The sequence below is a fragment of the Nicotiana tomentosiformis genome, chromosome 2 (assembly GCF_000390325.3).
Source record: "Nicotiana tomentosiformis chromosome 2, ASM39032v3, whole genome shotgun sequence".
In the NCBI taxonomy this organism is placed as follows: Eukaryota; Viridiplantae; Streptophyta; class Magnoliopsida; order Solanales; family Solanaceae; genus Nicotiana; species Nicotiana tomentosiformis.
Window position 1 is genome coordinate 109,938,886 of NC_090813.1, and position 20,190 is coordinate 109,959,075.

Consider the following 20,190-nt stretch of genomic DNA (forward strand, 5'->3'; position numbering starts at 1 on the left):
CGCAGCTCCGAAGCCAATCCCAAAGAAGTTCCGTATGCCCAAAGTTCTAAAGTATAATGGAACAACTAATCCAAATGAACATGTGACCTTCTACAAGTGCGCCATCAAGGGAACGAATTGGAAGATGACGAAATCGAATCCGTTCTGCTGAAAAAGTTCGGAGAGAACTTGTCAAAATGAGCTATGATATGGTATCACAACTTACCCCCTAATTCTATTGACTTATTTGCTATGCTTGAAGATGCCTTTGTAAAAGCGCACGCCGGGGCCATCAAGGTCGAGACCAGAAAGTCAGACCTTTTCAAAGTAAAGCAAAGAGATAACGAGATGCTCAGGGAGTTCGTGTTGAGGTTTCAAATGGAACAGATGGATTTGCTTATGGTCGCGGACGATTGGGCCGTTCAGGCTTTCATCCAAGGACTCAACCCCCAAATCTCATTGGCTTGGCAGCAGTTGAAACAAAATTTGATAGAATACCCGGCGGTAACTTGGGCCAACATCCATAACAGGTACCAATCAAAAATTAGGGTCGAATACGATCAGCTCGGTGGACCTTCTGGATCCATTTATCCTGTCAGAACTAGTGACAGATCCAAAAGAGTCGTCGATCATGAACCAAGATCGAACAGATATCGGTGTCAACCATTCAATGGAGATCGAAGGGGTAACGGGTCCGAACGCAACCTTGCGAGGAGTGAAAGAAGGAACGACCGAGGCCATAATAGTCGGGGAATCATGAGTAAGAACGTTTCGACATGCCACTTGGGGCCCTGGAGGCACCGATACTTTCGGAATACAACTTTAGTGTCGATGCTGCAAGCATCATATCCGCCATCGGATGCATCAAAGATACCAAATGGCCTCGACTATTGCAATCTGATCCTACCCAAAGGGAACCCAACCTAATGTGTAAGTATCATGGCAATCACGGCCACAGAACCGAAGACTGCTGATAATTAACAGAAGAAGTAGCCCGGTTATTCAATAAAGGACATCTCCGAGAATTTTTGAGTGATCGAGCCATAAATCACTTCAGGATTAGGGACTCAAAGAGGCAGACCGAGCAAGAGGAACCTCAGCACGTCATTAACATGATCATTGGTGGAGTTGACGTCCCCCAAAGGACGATGCTAAAGCGCACTAAGGTGTCCATTATAAGGGAAAAACATACTCAAGATTATGTACCAGAAGGAAACGTATCTTTCAATGATGAGGATACTGAAGGCATCGTGCAACCACATAATGATGCACTGGTAATATTTGTACTCATAAACAAATCTTGAGTTAAGCGTGGGTTAATTGATCCAGGTAGCTCGGCCAATATCATCATATCGAGGGTCGTGGAACAATTGGGTCTACAAGACCGAATAGTGCATGCAGTCCGAGTTTTAAACGGATTTAACATGGCATGCAAAACTACTAAATGGGAGATAACCCTACGGGTAAACACCGTCGGAACCATTCAGGAAACAAAGTTCTATGTGATCGAAGGAGATATGAGATAGAATGCTCTATTTGGAAGGCCATGGATTCAGTACATGCGAGAAATACCCTCGACACTACACCAGGAATTAAAATTCCCCACATCGGGAGGGATCAAGACAGTTTACGCAGAACATCCGGCCGCAAAAAAAATGTTCGCGGTCGATGAGATGACCCCGATATCCGCACTTTTGAAATCAAAGGATCCGAGTTTAGTTACGAGAAAAGAAACCAAATATCAATCACTGACACCAGACCTGACCGAACCAGAGAAGCAGGAGACACGCGAAGATGATGATTGCAGAGTCCCTAGGTCGTTCACAGTCCCTGACGATTCCGATACCACCAAATCAACAGTTGAGGAGCTCGAGAAAGTCATACAGGTCGAGCACTTGCCCAATCGGAAGGTATACCTGGGCACGGGGCTAAATCCCGAGCTCAGGAAAAAACTCATTGAATTTTTTATAGCTAACATAGACTGTTTCTCTTGGTCCCATCTTGATATGACAGGGATCCCGCTAGAAATAACTACTCACAAGCTGAGCTTGGATCCGAAGTTCGACCCGGTTAAACAAAAGAGGAGGCCTCAATCCGAAGTCATGCATACATTCATCAAACACGAGGTATCCAAACTCCTTAAAATAGGTTCCATTTGGGAAGTTAAGTACCTGGATTGGTTAGCTAACGTAGTGGTAGTGCCTAAAAAGGGAAATAAATCAAGAATGTCTATAGACTATAAAGACTTGAACAAGGCATGCCCTAAGGACGCTTTTCCTTTACCTAACATCGATCGCATGATCGATGCGACGGCCGCCCATGAGATACACAGCTTTCTCGATGCCTATTCCGGGTACTACCAGATACGGATGGACCGGGCGACAAAGAAAAGACTTCCTTCATCACTAAATACGACACCTATTGTTATAATGTAATACCATTTGGACTAAAAAAATGACAGTGCCACTTACCAACGCCTAGTAAATCGGATGTTCAAAGAGCAAATAGGAAAATCAATGGAGGTTTACATTGACGACATGTTAGTTAAGTCCCTGCGGACAGAGGACCCTTTGAAAAAATTGCAGGGGACCTTCAACATACTGAAGAAATATAATATGAAACTGAACCCGGAGAAATGCGCAGTTGGAGTCGGGTCCAGGAAGTTCCTTGGATTTATGGTGTCCAACCGGGGGATCGATATCAATCCCAACAAGATCAAATCTATAGAAGACATCATCGTGGTGGACAATGTCAAGGCCGTTCAAAGGCTAACCGGGCGCATAGCTGCCAAGGGTAGGTTCATTTTAAGGTCCTCCAATAAGAGCCATCGGTTCTTCTCGTTATTGAAGAAAAAGAATAACTTCTCATGGACCCCAGAATGCCAGCAAGCTTTGGATGAACTCAAACGGTACCTTTCAAGTCCACCTTTGCTTCATACTCCGAAGGCAGACGAGCAGTTGTACCTGTACTTAGCGGTATCCGAGATAGCGGTAAGTGGAGTCTTAATTTGAGAAGAAGAAGGTACGCAATTTCCTATATATTTTGTTAGCAGGACTCTAGGCAAGGTTGAAACAAGGTATCCCCACCTAGAAAAATTGGCGCTCGCTTTGCTAAGCGCCTCCAGGAAGTTAAGGCCATATTTTCAATGCCATCCCATATGTGTCATAACTACTTACCCATTGAGGAACATAATGCACAAAACCGAACTCTCAGGACGATTAGCCAAATGGGTCGTGGAAATTAGCGGGTACGATATCGAATATCGACCCCGAAAAGCCATCAAATCTCAAATTTTGGCAGACTTCACGCCGGCCTTAATACCCGAAGTCGAAAAGGAATTGTTATTAACCTCGGGGACTTCCTCGGGAATATGGGCCCTCTTTACGGATGGTGCCTCAAACACAAAGGGGTCCGGACTCGGCATCGTGTTAACGCCGCCTATGGGTAACGTAGTTAGGCAATCTATTAGAACTATGGAATTGACTAACAATGAGGCCAAATATGATGCCATGATTGCAGGTCTCGAATTGGCTAAAAGCCCGGGGGCCGAAGTGATCGAAGCTAAATGTGATTCCCTCCTCGTGGTAAATCAAGTCAATGGGACATTCGAATTGAAAGAGGAAAGAATGCGAAGATACTTGGATAAACTACAGGTAACACTATATCGATTCAAAGAATGAATCTTACAACACATGCCCCGGGATCAAAATAGCGAAGCTGATGCTCTAGCTAACTTGGGGTCATCAGTTGATGACCATGAATTCAGCTTGGGAACGGTCGTACAACTCATGAAATCAGTAGTGGAAGAAGACCATGCCAAGATAAACTCAACAAGTTTAACTTGGGGCTGGAGAAACAAGTATATAAACTATTTGAAGACTGGGAATTTTCCCTCGGATCCCAAGGAATCAAGAGATCTGTGGACGAAGGCAACCAGGTTTAGCCTGTCCGAAGATACTCTGTTTAGAAGAATGTTTGATGGCCCACTCGCCATATGCTTGGGGCCGGGACACACCGAATATGGTTTGAGGGAAGTTCACGAGGCACCTGCGAAAATAATTCGGAGGCGAAATAGTTGGTTCGTAAGATAATCAGAGCCGGCTATAACTGGATCATCATGGAGAAAGATGCGAAGGACTTTGTGCGAAAATGCGACAGCTGTTAGAGACACGCACCAATGATCCACCAACCTGGGGAGTTGCTACATTCGGTCCTGTCGCCTTGGACGTTCATGAAATGGGGAATGGACATCGTCGGTCCCCTGCCATGCGCACCTGGTAAGGCTTAATTTATACTATTTATGACTGACTATTTCTCTAAATGGGTTGAAGCTCAAGATTTTGAGAAGGTTCGAGAAAAAGAAGTCATCGACTTCATTTGGGACAACATAATATGCCGGTTCGGTATACCGGCCGAGATAGAGTGTGATAACGGGAAGCAGTTTATCGGCAACAAGGTAAGCAAATTTTTCGAGGACCATAAGATTAAAAAGATCTTGTCAACATCCTACCACCCTAGTGGGAACGGACAGGCAGAGTCGACGAACAAAACAATCCTTCCACGCCTTAAGAAAAGGTTGACTAATGCCAAAGAAAAATGGAAGGATATCCTACCCGAAGTCTTGTGGGCATATCGCACGACCTCAGAATCCAGTACCGGGGCCACCCCATTTTCGTTGGTCTACGGTGCCAAAGCACTAATACCGATCGAGGTAGGAGAACCGAGCCTCAAGTTCTGATATGTAATCGAAGAATCAAACGGCGAGTCCATGAGCACGAGCCTAGAACTACTGGATGAGATGTGTGAGACTGCTATAGTTCAGCTCACCTCCCAAAAACGGCGAATAGAAAGATATTACAACCGGAGAGCCAACCTCTGACACTTCAACATCAGGGACTTGGCGTTAAGAAGAGTAACACAGAAAACCCGAAACCCGAACGAAGGGAAGCTAGGACCAAATTGGAAGGTCTGTATCGAGTCATTGGGTTTACCGGTAAAGGTTCTTATAAACTCGAAGTAGGAAACAGTGCACATCTGCCAAACAACTGGAACGTGACCCACTTAAAACGATACTACTGCTAAGGTACGACCTCATTCGTTTTATTTTATTTATTTTAATACGAATTGGGCTAACACTTGCAGGCAATAACCAAAGGAGAATGTAGCTGTTAGGTCTGAAAGCACACGTTGCACTCTTTTTTTCTTGAACCGATTTTGTCCCAAATAGGTTTTCCGGTAAGGTTTTTAACGAGGCAACAATAAACCGTTCTAACTTAGAGTCGAAGACTGGTTTTAAATCAGAGTCAATGGTTGCATCAACAGTATCCAAGCCCACTCGAAGATCGACCTTGAATACTGGGGGCCATCACCCTCGGGTCAGGATTTTTAGCAAGGAAGGAAACTCTATGCTCGAAAAGTCTAGGCTCAGTGGTTAGGATTTATTCTAAGGGCCAAACGGGCAAATGAACCGTGCCGCGTAGGTCGTCTCAGCCATAATACAAGCTTCTACACACTTACAATCATGTATGTTACACAAACAAATGAAAGAAAGTTTCTACCTTGCTAACAAACATTTTTTGCTTCTTAAAAATATCGAGCCTAAGGGATATTCCTACCCAGGAACTATTGAGCCCAAGGGCCACCCTTATCCGAGCCCAAAGGGCTACCCCTACTCGGGCACTTCCGTCCGAGATAAGTTCGGGTGGCTCGAGTTATCGAAACCCGGAGGCACAAGACCTAGTAGGCAGTGCCCAAACCTAAAAGGCTATGACTGCCCTAAAAATGGTTCGGAGACGTCCAAAACCCGTAATCAAAACATAAGGCCTTCAACAAAATTCCAAAGTTGTTCAAAGGTTACCCTCGACAAAGATATAGTCTTAAAACATTTAAAAAATCATCTTGAAAAGCTTCCGGTCACTTCAAGCCCCCATAAGTTTCAAGCAAAACTTACATCGGGGACAAGTTTTGTTCAGACCTCGGAAAAATGACTTATTACTACGTTTCATTTCATTCTAAGGCATTTAAAATCTTTGCAATAGTAAAAATGAAGCTAAAAATAATAGACTTAAAAATTTGCCAAAAGGGAAAAAACTTTATATACATTCCGAAATGTCTTTATAAAGGCCAATGAAAACGGCCTCAACAAAATAAATGTACAATATACAAAAACAAAGACAAAAAATCCCAAGGCATCTATGCCTTATCTTCACCAAAACCTGCCTAGTCACCAGAGTCGTCGGGGTCTTCGGGTTTTTCGGAGCCCTCAGAGCTTCCTTCATCTTCGGGTTCAGCTAGCTTCTTAGCCTCGACCTCAAGGCTCTTCTCCTATCTCGGCCGATAGGTCAAAGCCTCGAGCAAGGATCTCTTCGAGGGTCTCCCTCTGGGATAGCCGCCTCATGTACTCAGTAGTAGTCTTCAGGCGAGCCTCGGTTGCTTCGACATCGGCCCGATACTGGGCCACTATCTCTTCAGCATCGACGGAGGTTGTGCGTAGGTGAGACTTTATAGATTCACATTCTTTACCGAGGGCGTCCCGCTCTGCCAGAGCTGAACTGAATTGCGATCGGAGTTCATCATTCAACTGGGACCGCTTGTACACTTTTTCTTTCGCCACCTGGAGTTGAACCTCTACCGATGCCAGCTGTGCCTGGGCAGCTTCCTTCTCCAAAGCCAGCCGATCCATTTTGCTCTTCCAACCATCGGCCATGGCTTGGACCTCATTCATTTCTGCTCGGAGTTGGTCAATCCGGTCAATCTTCTACTGAACCTGCAAGGGTTGGTCATTAGTCGCCATGGCTAAGTCTTTATTGCTAACTTAAAAAACTTTTACCTTTTCAACTAGATAGGCATGTTCCCTCCTCAAGTTCGAAGCTTCCCTCTAAGCCTCATCCAGCTCGGCCTGAAGGTCCTTGATGGCCCATTTGTGTTGCTCGCTGAGAAACTTATACATATCTCTTTTCTCAGCAAGCTCCTTGACCTCAACCTCAAGATGGTTAACCTCAGCCCGGTACCGAGGCCTGCAAAAGGGTAAAGGAAGAAAACATGAGAAATATCAAAAACTAAGTCAAAGTTCAAAAAACCATAGTGTTGCCTTACCCAATTTAGCGCCTGTTGCGCTTCATTGAACAGGCACGGCATGTCTACCGCATTCACTTTCTCATGATCTTCTTCAGTTACCAGGCATCAGAGGTAGCTCGCTACTCCCGCGGATGTAGAAAGAACCCGGCCATTCTCTGGGACAGTGATGGTTATCGACCTCTTATGGCCGGGATCCACACTCGGGGTGGGGAACTGGTTGATTAACTTTGGGCTCAAGTTTAGCCCGCCGACCTCTAAAGACGGATCCTTTCTCGGCACTTCCAGGTCGCCAAACCCAGAAAAGTCTTCCAAGGCTGACGAATCCACGCCGTCGAAAAAGGAACGAAGGGGATCGTCCACGCCATGAGCCCCTTTGTTAGATATCTCCTTCCTCGCTTGGGCCTTCCCGAGCATAGACTCGGTGTAGGAGGGCGTCCCTGAGATCTCAATTACGCTAGGCACTTGCTTTGATGCAGAACCAATATCCTGGGAAGTTTCATACCGGGGATCCACATCGACTTTCTGAGTTGGATGAGGGTTTACAGTCTCACCCTCGGACGCATCCCAATCCCCGGGATAGGTCATCCCATGGGCTTCGAATATAGATTCATCCTCCGGCTCGTCCCTAAGCCGGAGGAGGGAGTTAGAGGCAGGCACCCGAGAACTAGAGCCCCTCCTGGGCTTGCGGAGCACCCGCTTCTTCGGTTTCTTGGCCTCGGATCTCGGGGAGCCCGAGGGTTTTGTTTTGCTCTTCTTTTTTCCCTCCGTGGTAGCAACGGAGGGATCAATGGGTGAGGGAACATCTTCGTCCCCTTTCAAAGGCCTAAGTGTAATGACCCGTCGTGTCGTCTTAAGAATTAATGCATGTTCAATGACGTAAAGTCTCGAGCAACTTCATAACATGTATTATGACTCGCGAGTGTGGTCGAGTTTGATTTTCGGAAGATTCAGGATTTAATTTAGAGAACAATTCTTATTTAGAAGCTTAAATGGAAAGAGTTGACTGGAGAGTTAACTTTTGAGAAAACGACTCCGAAATGGAATTTTGATGATGTCAATAGCTCCGCATGGTGATTATGGACTTAGGAGCGTGTCCGAAAAATTATTTGGAGGTATGTAGTGGAATTAGGCTTGAAATGGCGAAGGATGAATTTTTGGAGTTTTGGACCGGAAGTGGACTTTTTGATATAGGGGTCGGAATGTGATTCCGAGAGTTGAAAAAGCTCCGTTATGTTATTTGGGACTTGCCTGCAAAACTTGACGTCATTCCGGGTTGGTTAGATTGGTTTCGGCACGAATTTTTGAAGTTGAAAGTTTTGAAAGTTCATAAATTCGATTAGTGGTGTGATTTGTATCTACGAAGTTTTTTGATGTGATTTGAGACCTCGAGCGAGTCCGTGTTAGGTTATGGAATTTGTTTGTGTATTTAGACGTGGTTCCGGGGGGCTCGGGTGTGTTACGGGTGGGCTACAGGTCCTTTTCCCCTTTTTTTGAACTGTTGTTTCTGTCTTCTGGTGTTCTTCTTTGCGATCGCGAAGCGCCTCTCACGTTCGCGAAGTGTTACTACTGACCACTTTATAACTCTTCTTCGTGTTCGCGTTCAACCTCTCGCATTCGCGAAGGTTTGCCTTTTCCTTAATCGCATTCGTGTCCCTTCCTTCGCGTTCACAGAGAGTTAATTTTGGAGGAGGGAATATTTGTTCTTCTCGTTCGCGATAAAGCCCCCGTGTTAGCGAAGGTCTGCTTTTCCTTTCTTCGCGTTCGCACCCGTCTCTTCGCGTTCGCGTAGCTATGCCATTCCACTCTTCGCGTTCGCATACTACTTCACGCGTTCGCGAAGAGCAGTCGTTGAGCCATCCGATTTTTTCTCTTCGCGTTCGCGAAGCACAACTGGGCAGCTTTCATTTTTCTTCTTCGCGAATGCGATCCTTTCTCCGCGTTCGCGATGCACAATTACCTGGGCAGAATATAAGATTTCCAAATCGAGGGTTAGGCCATTTTTATCATATTTTGACTTGTAGAGCTCGGTTTTGAGCGATTCTTTGTGGGTTTTTCAAGCAAATCAATTGAGCAAGTGTTCTTCACCTAGTATTTAATATATTCCATGATTTTATCTTCATTTTTATCATTTAATTTGTGTTTTGAGTTGAGAAAAATGTTGGTTTTTGAGAAAAATTTTCAAAATAAAAAATCACGATTTGAGGGACGAAATGGTATAGGAATTTAGTCATTTTGATATGGTTAGACTTGTGGTTGAATGGGCGTTCATATTTCGTAACTTTCACCGGATTCCAAAACGTGGGCCCCACGGGCGAAATTTTGAGTTAATTTCGGATTTTTATTGAAAAATGCAGTATTTTCTTATGGAATTGATTCTATAATTTTTGTTGATTGTATCGAATTAAGTATTACTAGATTCAAGTTGATCGGAGTCGAAAAATCGAGAAAAAGGCATACTACTTGATTAACTTTGAGCAAGTCGAGGTAAGTGTCTTGCCTAACCTCGAGTGGGGGAATTACCCCTTAGGCATCGAGTCTTATGTGCCATTTGTGAAGTGTGAAAAGCCGTGTACGCGATGTGACGAGTAGGTACTCGGGCTTATATGTGTAAATTTTATTGAGTTAAAATCTTGAGCATATTGTGTAGTAAATTGTATAATTATTGGTATTTATTTAATCATCTGTTTGCCATTCTTCAATTCACATTTATTGAATTTGTTTTTATATGACGATTTAATGTGAATGTTACCTGTATATTTATGTGAATTTTGTGAGTTTGATGGTTTGATATTCTTGGAATTTAATTTCATTATGGATTTTCCCTCTGTAAATAATTAATTAAATGAACTTAAGAAGATATGTTTACATAATTATTGAGAATTTAGATTAATGGAGGTGTTGCCCTATGCTGAGTAATTTCTATCTTTGTTGATTGTTTTTGAGGTCTTATACATATTGTATGGAGCCTTCGGATATTTGTTGTGAAATTAATTGATTTGTTGTATCGTTGGAATTGGTTGTAGCCATTGGGCGTAGTGTAATATGACTTAATTTTGTTGTGTTGCCGTGATAATTTTCCGTGTAAATTGTTATATTGTGTGAGTTGTTATTTTGAGGATATAGGGGTAGCATTCCACTGTTGATATTATGTGGGTATAAGGGTGGCATTTCACTGTTGTTATGTGCGTTACGATATTGTCTGGGCGGAGTGATAAGGGTGGCTATAGGAGAGATAAGGGTGGCTATAGATATTGTCAGGACAGAGGGATAAGGGAGGCTATTATAGGAGTGATAAGGGTGGCTATAGGAGCTATAAGGGTGGCTATTGATATTATCAGGGCGGAGGGATAATGGAGGCTATTATAGGAGTGATAAGGGTGGCTATAGGAGAGATAAGGGTGGCTATTGTCAGGGATGATATGTGATGATGTGGAGTTATGGTGTTGGTGATTTTCATGTAATGTTGTGATTTTCATGTGATGCTGTGATTTCCTTGTGTTTATTTTTATACCTTGTGCAATTTATCTTGTGGTTGGTAAATTGATAACGATCTGATTTATGTTAAAATTAGGAGCTTATGGCTATTGCCAGGCGGATTATGAAATGAAATGTGGGCACAAGGTGCCGTGAGTAAATAATGATGATATTGGCACGTGAATTATCCGTACAATTGGGATATGAAAACGTGGGCACGAGGTGCCCAAAAAAATGATGGTTTTATTATTGGCACGTGAACTGTCTGTGCAGCTGTAATATGAAAAGTGGGCACGAGGTATCGGGGAATATGATGATTTTATTATGGGCACGAAGTGCCTCGAAAAATATAAAAATGGGTTGAGACCCGTATTTTTATGATTTTGAAATTAGGTGTCACATGGTGACTTTTTAATTGAAAAAATTATATTCAAAATATTTATTTGGAAAGATTTTTATTCAAAAAGTATTATATGGAAGAATTATATTTGAAATATATTTATTTGAGAAAATTATATTTGAAAGAGAGTTATTTGGAAGAATTATATGTGAAAGACATTTATTTGAAAGACTTGATTTAATTGGGTGTACTTGAATTTATTAATTGTTGAGCGATATTAATGGTGATCTTGTTGTCTTGCTGTGCATATCACTAGTTGATTTATGTTGCCCTTATTGTTACTTGTTTCCTATTATTTTGTATATCATATTGCACAGGTTATTATACTAGTGAGTGTCTTGACTGTACCTCGTCTCTACTCGTGGGTCGGATTCCAATACGTGGGCCCTACGGGCGATTTTTTGAGTTAATTTCGGTTTTTATTGAAAAATGTAGTATTTTCTTATGGAATTGATTCTATGATTTTTGTTGACTGTATCGAATTAATTATGACTAGATTCGAGTCGATCGGAGTTGGAAAATCGAGTAAAAGGCATACTACTTGATTAAATTTGAGCAAGTTGAGGTAAGTGTCTTGACTAACCTCGAGTAGGGGAATTACCCCTTAGACATCGAGTCTTATGTGCCATTTGTGAAATGTGAAAAGCTGTGTACGCGAGGTGACGAGTACGCACTCGGGCTTATATGTGCAAATTTTATTGAGTTAAAGTCTTGGGCATATTGTGTAGTAAATTGGATAATTATTGGCATTTATTTAATCATCTGTTTGCCATGCTTCAATTCGCATTTATTGAATTTATTTTTATATGACGATTTGATGTGAATGTTACCTGTATATTTATGTGAATTTCGTGAGTTTGATGGTTTGATATTCTTGGAATTTAATTTCATTATGGATTTTTCCTCTGTAAATAATTAATTAAATGAACTTAAGAAGATATGTTTACATAATTATTGAGATTTTGGATTAATGAAGGTGTTCCCTATGCTGAGTAATTTCTATCTTTGTTGATTGTTTTTGAGGTCTTATACACATTGTGTGGAGCCTTCAGATATTTATTGTGAAATTAATTAATTTGTTGTATCGTTGGAATTGGTTGTGGCCATTGGGCAAACTGTAATATGACTTGATTTTGTTGTGTTGCCGTGATAATTTTCCGTGTAAATTATTGTGTTGTGTGAGTTGTTATTTTGAGGATATAAGGGTGGCATTCCACTGTTGATATTATATGGGAATAAGGGTGGCATTTCACTGTTGTTATGTGTGTTGGGATATTGTTTGGGCAGCGTGATAAGGGTCGCTATAGGAGAGATAAAGGTGGCTATTGTCAAGGATGATATGTGATGATGTGGAGTTATAGTGTTGGTGATTTTCATGTGATGTTGTGATTTCCTTGTGTTTATTTTTATACCTTGTGCAATTTGTCTTATGGTTGGTAAATTGATAACGATCTGATTTATGTTGAAATTGGGAGCATGTGGCTATTGCGAGGCAGATTATGAAATAAAATGTGGGTACGAGGTACTGTGAGTAAATAATGATGATATTGGCACGTGAATTATCCGTACAATTGGGATACGAAAACGTGGGCACGAGGTGTCGGAAAAAAAATGATGGTTTTATTATTGGCACGTGAACTGTCCGTGCAGCTGTAATATGAAAAGTGGGCACGAGGTGTCGGGGAATATGATGATTTAATTATGGGCACGAAGTGCCATGAAAATATGAAAATGGGCTGAGACCCGTGTTTACGAAAAATATGAAAATAGACTGAGACCCGTATTTTTATGATTTTGAAATGAGGTGTCACATGGTGAATTTTTAATTGAAAGAATTATATTCAAAATATTTATTTGGAAGGATTTTTATTGAAAAAGTATTATATGAAAGAATTATATTTGAAAGATATTTATTTGGGAAAATTATATTTGAAAGATAGTTATTTGGAAGAATTATATGTGAAAGACATTTATTTAAAAGACTTGATTTAATTGGGTGTACTTGTATTTATTAATTGTTGAGCGATATTAATGGTGATCTTGTTGTCTTGCTATGCATATCACTGGTTGATTTATGTTGCCCTTATTGTTATTTGTTTCCTATTATTTTGTAAATCATATTGCACAGGTTATTAGACTAGTGAGTGTCTTGACTGTATCTCGTCTCTACTCCACTGAGGTTAGTCTTGATACTTACTGGGTACCGACCGTGGTGTACTCATACTACACTTCTGTACATTTTTTGTGGAGAGCCAGGTATTGGAGATATCAGACTTGGACAAATTTAAAGCGGGGTCGTAAGGATTCAAGGTAGAGCTGCTTGGTCGTCGCTGTCCCTTGGAGTCTTTTCATTTCATTGTACTATTAAATTTTAATCAAATAGTATTGTATATTCAGTCCTCGTGATCATTACATGTATTCAGTTAGAGTTTGTGACTCCGTATTACCAATCTTGGGTGGTTGTTGTATTCATACTTGTTTCCGCTGTTAGTTTTGATTACCTATTTAATTTAAAAAAATAGCTTGAAATGTAATTGAAATCGGCTTACCTAGTCTTAGAGACTAGGTGCCATCACGACGCATGTGGCGGGATTTTGGGCCGTGACACTAAGTTCGGTAGTCTTAGGCAAACCTACAATGATACAAAGGAAGAGGGGTTAGTATAATATAAGGTGGAGACATAATGTTGGCTATTTAGAAAGAGACCTTACCATGAGAACGGGCTCCCCATCGGCCCCTTTAGAGTCCGCGCCATGTGCGCTCGAAGTAGGACAACTAAATACAGATGCCCTCGATCTACTCCTTTAAAGGGTGGACCACATTCGAAAACCGGGCAACACCTGCACAGCCACAAACATGAATGAGAAGATCGAAATAAAAGAAGAATAAATTTTGATGAAGGAGTTGCAATTACGAGACACATTCCATTTCTCAAGGAATGGAATGTATTCAAGGGAGATCAAATCCTCGGTCTTCACTCGGATGAAGCGTCCCTGCCAGCCACGGTCTCGGTCTTCGTCGATACTGGAGAAGGGGGCTTTGCTGGCCCGGCATGTAAGCTTGATCAGCCCCCTCGTAACATCCGGGGATTGTATAATCGAAGCAGGTGGTCGATCGTGAACCGACGAGATTCAGTCTTGTTCAGAAGTAACGGCGAAGAGTCACGATCCTCCACAATGATGGATGGATTCGCCCGAGGCACACTTTATACCTTTTGCAAAAATCCAGGACGATCGGGTCCTCCAGACCTAACGTAAAGGGATAAGTTTAAACACTTAAGTACCCTTCCACGTGGGTAGTATCAGCGTCATCGGGCCCGGGGTCTACTACGTCCTTGCCTTTCTAATCGTTGTCCTTACGAACTATGGGAAGAACGTCCTCAGTCACGAAACATACATATCTCGAGACTCCTTCGCCCCATTCCTGTTTGCGCAAAGGCTTCTCGACCTTGAAATCATCTACAATTGAGCAACTCCCGGGGATAAACGCCGACAAATGAGGCTCGTGGGCCGGTTTGTTAGCAGCCGCGACAGGGGAAGCCATTTCGAGGGCCATCACCTCGGGGGTGGCCGCTTCAGTACCGGCAGCCGGTTGAGAAGATAAAGAGGTAACTTGTTGAGGAACAGTTTTTGATGTTTTTGCCATTGTCATATGGGAGAGAGTTTGAAAATTTTAGAAATAAATATGAAGTTTTGAAAAAAATAAATTTTGAAGACGAAGTGCAGGGTACGAAGATTTGAAGAAATTTTGGATATGAATCTGGAGATTGCTATGAAGATTTAAGAAGATGGACGAAGATTTGAAGAAGGTTTTGATAATGGTTAGATGGCTCGAAGATAGCGATTTGATTAGAAAGTAGAAAAAGGACAAAGGAAGGAGGCTTTTATAGGGAAACAACCGACGTATCACATTCAGAGGCAATATGCTGGTGAGCGACATGTGTTCGAAGTCAGAACGGCGTGATTGATGGGACGTTTCGGCTCCCCGTCGTAACATACGAAGGAAGAAACCAAAGCCATCTGTCATTTCCCATCGCTTCGGCAAACATACTCTCTGAGAAACGAGGGGACTATCTGTATACGAGTAAAACTGATCACACTGCATGACTCGACTCCCCAGTGATCACACTGCATGACTTGTCATAGACCACATTGTAACACGCATATCAAGGCAATATACTCTTATTTTCTCTGTTATTTAAATTTTTTACTTTTCTTCATTAGTTCTTCATTAGTGTGAGTTCGGGATCGAAGGCGGGCATTTTATTAAGTTATTACTGAGTCCGGGATCACTTCCCTTAATTGTTTTGACAATTTATTACGTTCTTTATCTGTTTAATCTAATGATATTTATCATTTGTATTGAATTAATCCACTAATTCTTAAAACCACATATCAATTCAATTGTTATCTGTTTTTTAGGGTAAACAATAATTATTGTGTCATGTAATTCTTCCTTACTAGCCAACCAATAATTAACCTTATCCACTCATTTGCATGACAAAAGAAAATAACAATTGAAAATGAAGTACTATATTTTATCTTCTATACTTTCATCCTTTGATATTACTAGGGGGTCGTTTAGTATAATATATTAGAGAAAATAATGCATGCATTAGCTTTTGATATTACTATTCCCTTGTTTGGTACATTTTTCAACTTATGTATTATTAATTCAAGTATTAGATATACAACTTGTTTGGTATTATCCTATATATAACTAATACATAACAAATTATGGTATTAGCAATACCGAGGTTATTCATGCATGCATTAGCATGGTTAAAGATAAAATTGTCCTTAAAGTTAAACAATATGGAGGGTATTTTTGTAAACAACTAATTTTCTTAAAAATTATGCAATGCATTTTAATTTTTAATACACTACACCAAACAGTGGATAGAAAATAATCTCTGCATAACTAATGCTTGCATTACTAACTCATGCATTATTAATTTCTGCATTATTATTACACCTTATTCGATATTACTCTTATACGTTCTACCAAACGAACCCTAATCTATCACTATTACAAAAATAGTCTTCTAATTGTCCCCACAAGTGTGTCCTCGGTCAAATGAGTTTTCATCCCCGTGTCCACTTGCTTATCTATTGGTTTTTCTTTTCGTGATTGAAGAGGACTCGTCCCTACGCCTATGATCGAGACACTTGCTAAACAAAATATAGAAATAAGTGAATACCAATCGTATAATTGAGTACTCTTATGGAAATTAAAATTTATTGAAAGCGATAGGCTATCATATCATATCAATATCGCAGAGAGATAAGGGAAAAGAAGAGGAAACAATCCAACGGTTGATAGACAGCCATCCGCGGAGGCCCGGAGCCGCTTTCGCCCCAATACTTTTGGAATCTAACACAACCACACAGCGCACAACCCCCCCCTCTCCTCTAAATCATTTTGATTGCCCTGAAAATTTTTAGGCAATCCGGTTTCGGGGATCCGGGCCTATTCGAAAGGCATGGACTATAGCACACGAAAATATGAGAATCAGGCGAAATTCTAGTTTTTTGGTCGTAAAACGCAAAACAACGAGGAACTGTCATGGCAGGCGGTGACTATGGTTCCTTAGGTCGTATTTGATGGCCTGAAAAACTTTTAGGCGATCCGGGTCACCGAGGCCCGGCACACTCGGAAGGCGACATAAAAATATGGGAATCGGACGAAATTCTAGTTTTTTTGCCGTAAAATACAAAAAACGAAGAACAATCATGACGGACGGTGACTATGGTTCTTTAGGTCGTATTTGATGGCCCGAACATATCTTAACTCCGCACCCAACCCCAAACTTTAAAGCTAACACCAACTTAACTCTAGTTAACTAAAGATGTCTGCACGAAAGAAATTCATTCAAAAGAAAAAGGTTTTGTGTTATGAATTAACTTTTATATTGAACAAATTAAATTTAATTTTTATAAAGATTTAACTTCTATCTACTATAATATAAAATAAAATTATTTTATTAGCATGATTTTTAACATGTTATAGTGAATTATCTACTTTATTTTTCAGATAATTAGTTTTATTTAACATGACCTTATTGTGCAAAAAAAAAATTGTTTACATCAGCGGACAAGTTGCGCTCCTTTTACAATGCAAATTACTTCACATGTTAAGTTTTTTGCACTAACGAGATGCAACATATTTACCCAATCAAATTTTTACAATTAGCTTAACTTGATAAATTAACGTGGTATAATAGGTAAAGCTTGTTAAACCACCTTAAAGATAGATCTAGTATTTAAAGTCATCAACATAACTCCACATAATACGTGTGAATTGATTTTCTGAAAATGAGATAATGTAAGTAATTTTACAATAACAGTATGATTTAATTAGTTAGAGCAGATTACTTGCTCTCTGTTTTAGATGTCAACCCATTGGTATTAAATATTACACGTAGTGTTTTATAACACATACTACTATAATACAGAGAGTGCCGAAAAAAACTAACAAAAAGAAAAGGTGAAAAACTTGAAGCCGACTCTTTCTCTCTCACCTCTTGTGTTTATATATAGACACACTTCATTCTCTTTTCCCTTGCCTATACTCTATATCTTCTCTACTGTTTCTACCCAAGTTTCTGTTTCTTGGTGCAAAAGTATAGGTACCCTTTGTCTCCTTCTTCTCATCTTTATTCATGCCCTGGTAACCATTAATATAAAGGCTACATCTTTTTATTGTATATCCAAAATTCCAAACAAGATAACAGGAAAAGAAAAGAATGAGTTGCAATGGTTGTCGAGTTCTTCGAAAAGGATGCAGTGAGAACTGTATTCTTCGGCCATGTTTACAATGGATCGAAACTGCTGAATCTCAAGGCCACGCCACCGTCTTTGTCGCTAAGTTTTTCGGCCGTGCTGGACTCATGTCCTTCATTTCCGCTGTCCCTGAAAACCAACGACCTTGTATGTACTTGGTAACCTAGTTGTCTACAACTCTCTTGTTCATTAATTTCCTGAATATTTATTTGCTTATAAACTGAGATTTCGTTTGTGTATTTGCAGCTTTATTTCAGTCCTTGTTATACGAAGCTGCTGGGAGAACAGTGAACCCAGTGAACGGAGCTGTAGGGTTATTATGGACAGGCAATTGGCACGTTTGTCAAGCGGCGGTGGAAACAGTCCTCCGTGGCGGCGCGTTGCGGCCAATCCCCGATTTTCTCGGTGCTTCACTAGATATTGATGAGGCGTCTGAGTGCACCGACGTATTTAAGCTTGAACATCCTAGTCAAAACAATATGCAACCGAAGGTGCAGAAACGACGCCGTTTTCCAGAGGAAGCTTCAAAAGTATTACAGTTGGCGGATCTTGATCTAAGTTTAACACCAGGTTTTCAGAGTCGGAAGGTTATTAGTCACGCTTTGCCGGAGAATCAGCGACCGGGAACTCCGTCGATGAATTCAGAAGAATCTGGAACCACTACGTGTTTTGAGAGTGGTACTGTTACTGGAAATCAGCAAGGAAATGAACCGAAATTACTCAGCTTGTTCAATTAGGTGGCTGTAGTGTTTTTGTTATTAACCTTAATCTTTTGTTAATCTTTTTCCTTGTTTTTTTCTATGGGGGGAGGATTTTTCCCGGAAGTAAATTCCGGGAGAGTTTTTGTTAATCATTGGCACAGGATTTCCCTTCTTTCAAGCTTCTTTATTATGAACAGTTGAAAGGAGGGGAAAGTGAAAGTTCGCCAGTGATTCCTTCCTTAATCTTTTCTTGTTCTCCTTATTGGTTTTTTACATTTTCTTGTTACATAACGAGTCTAATGAATGTTGGACATGAATAAATTGATTGCTTATCTTTCTTTACATTGTTTCGAACTGTAATATTTGGATGATCTGAATTCGATATTCATGTGAAAAACAATTAATATATAGTAGGCTCTCTTAATTCATAATTCATGACATTTAATTTAAGATCTGCTACTATTGGTACGTGACAATCTCACTAAGAGAAGATAAAAGAACATACACCAGCTTATGAACATGTTAATTAAGGTGAGAAAAATGGGATGGTGATGTAAAGGTCAAGATACTTGATTTTTATGGTTTAGAGGTTGGCAAAGGTCCTAGTTTAGATAAGATTTTGGACTTAAAAAATATTTCGTCACCATCATACTCTTAAAAGAAAACTTGGAAGCTATCTAGTGCTTCATTCATCATTAAGCTAATACTAATTTTTTTTTGTATAAAGCCCACAGCTGACAAGGTAAAAGGTTGTGTAATACTTTGATCATTCTAAAGCTAAGGAATTTTAAGAGAATAAAAAGAGGTAGCTTCCTTAATTTGTGGTTGGGAGCTCCAAGTTGGTAGGGGGAAGTAGTCAACAAAATTGACCTGCCCACGTAAATCTGAAGTAGAGTACGTGGAAACAAGGTCATACACATAGTTTTGTTTTTCATTGGGTGGAATCCATAGTTATCCAAAGTTGAGGTAAGCAAATATTAATGGAGTTATTATTGTAAACAAAAAGGGACAACAAGTGGGTATGTTTTTGTGGGGCGTGAAAACCTGGAAAATAGGGGTTGGATTTTGCGAATCGGAGAGAGGCGGCTTTTGGAGAGCGTTAAGAGGCGTAGTACGAATACAACTACTATACTAATCTACTTACGTAAGATTGTGAAAGAAGAATCAAATATATGTGTGTTCCTCTCAGTAATAAATAAGAAATGGAGCCCACTATAAAAGTGGGACATGGCCCCGGGAAGAATGGAAGCAAGAAGTTTGCAGTTTCTCCGTTTTTTTTCACTCAATTAAAATGAAGGCGTACGGTCCATGTCAGCCTCGAGCTGGCATTGTCCCCTTCTTTTTCTTCCTTTCTCTTTACTTCTTTTTAATTTACACTAGTGAGAGAAGTATGCCTTCGTGTGTGTGAAACCTCTTTTTTATCTAACATATTTATAGATTCATGTTTTACACTTTTGTGTCTACAAAATTCATAAAATTGTAAGACAAAAAAAAATATCACACAATTAGTGTCATTGTATGAAGTACAAAATAAAATTTTTTCACTAGTCACGAAAATTTAAGAATTTTCTTTTTAAAATTTATGATTTAAAATAAGCTATAAATAATTGTGCAAGTAAAAATAAGAGTAATTTATTAAAAGTAAGCTATAAATACTGCCTTTTAGAAGTTTTTTCATTCACAAGGATCAAGTTTGAGATATTTGATTAAAACCCACCATATCTTCGGTGGCAAGAGGAATTGTAATTATTTTATAATGAAAGTTTGAAAGGGAATT

General features: G+C 40.3%; 1 protein-coding gene across 1 annotated transcript; it reads left to right on the top strand.

Annotated features, from left to right (window-relative positions):
* Positions 1-17,493: 17,493 nt before the first annotated feature.
* Positions 17,494-18,755, top strand: LOC104117336 (LOB domain-containing protein 37). Its single transcript, XM_009628381.4, has 2 exons — positions 17,494-17,859; positions 17,959-18,755. Exons 1-2 carry the CDS (start codon positions 17,676-17,678, stop codon positions 18,447-18,449), a joined length of 675 nt encoding a protein of 224 aa, XP_009626676.1. The 5' UTR covers positions 17,494-17,675; the 3' UTR covers positions 18,450-18,755.
* The last annotated feature ends 1,435 nt before the right edge of the window (positions 18,756-20,190 follow it).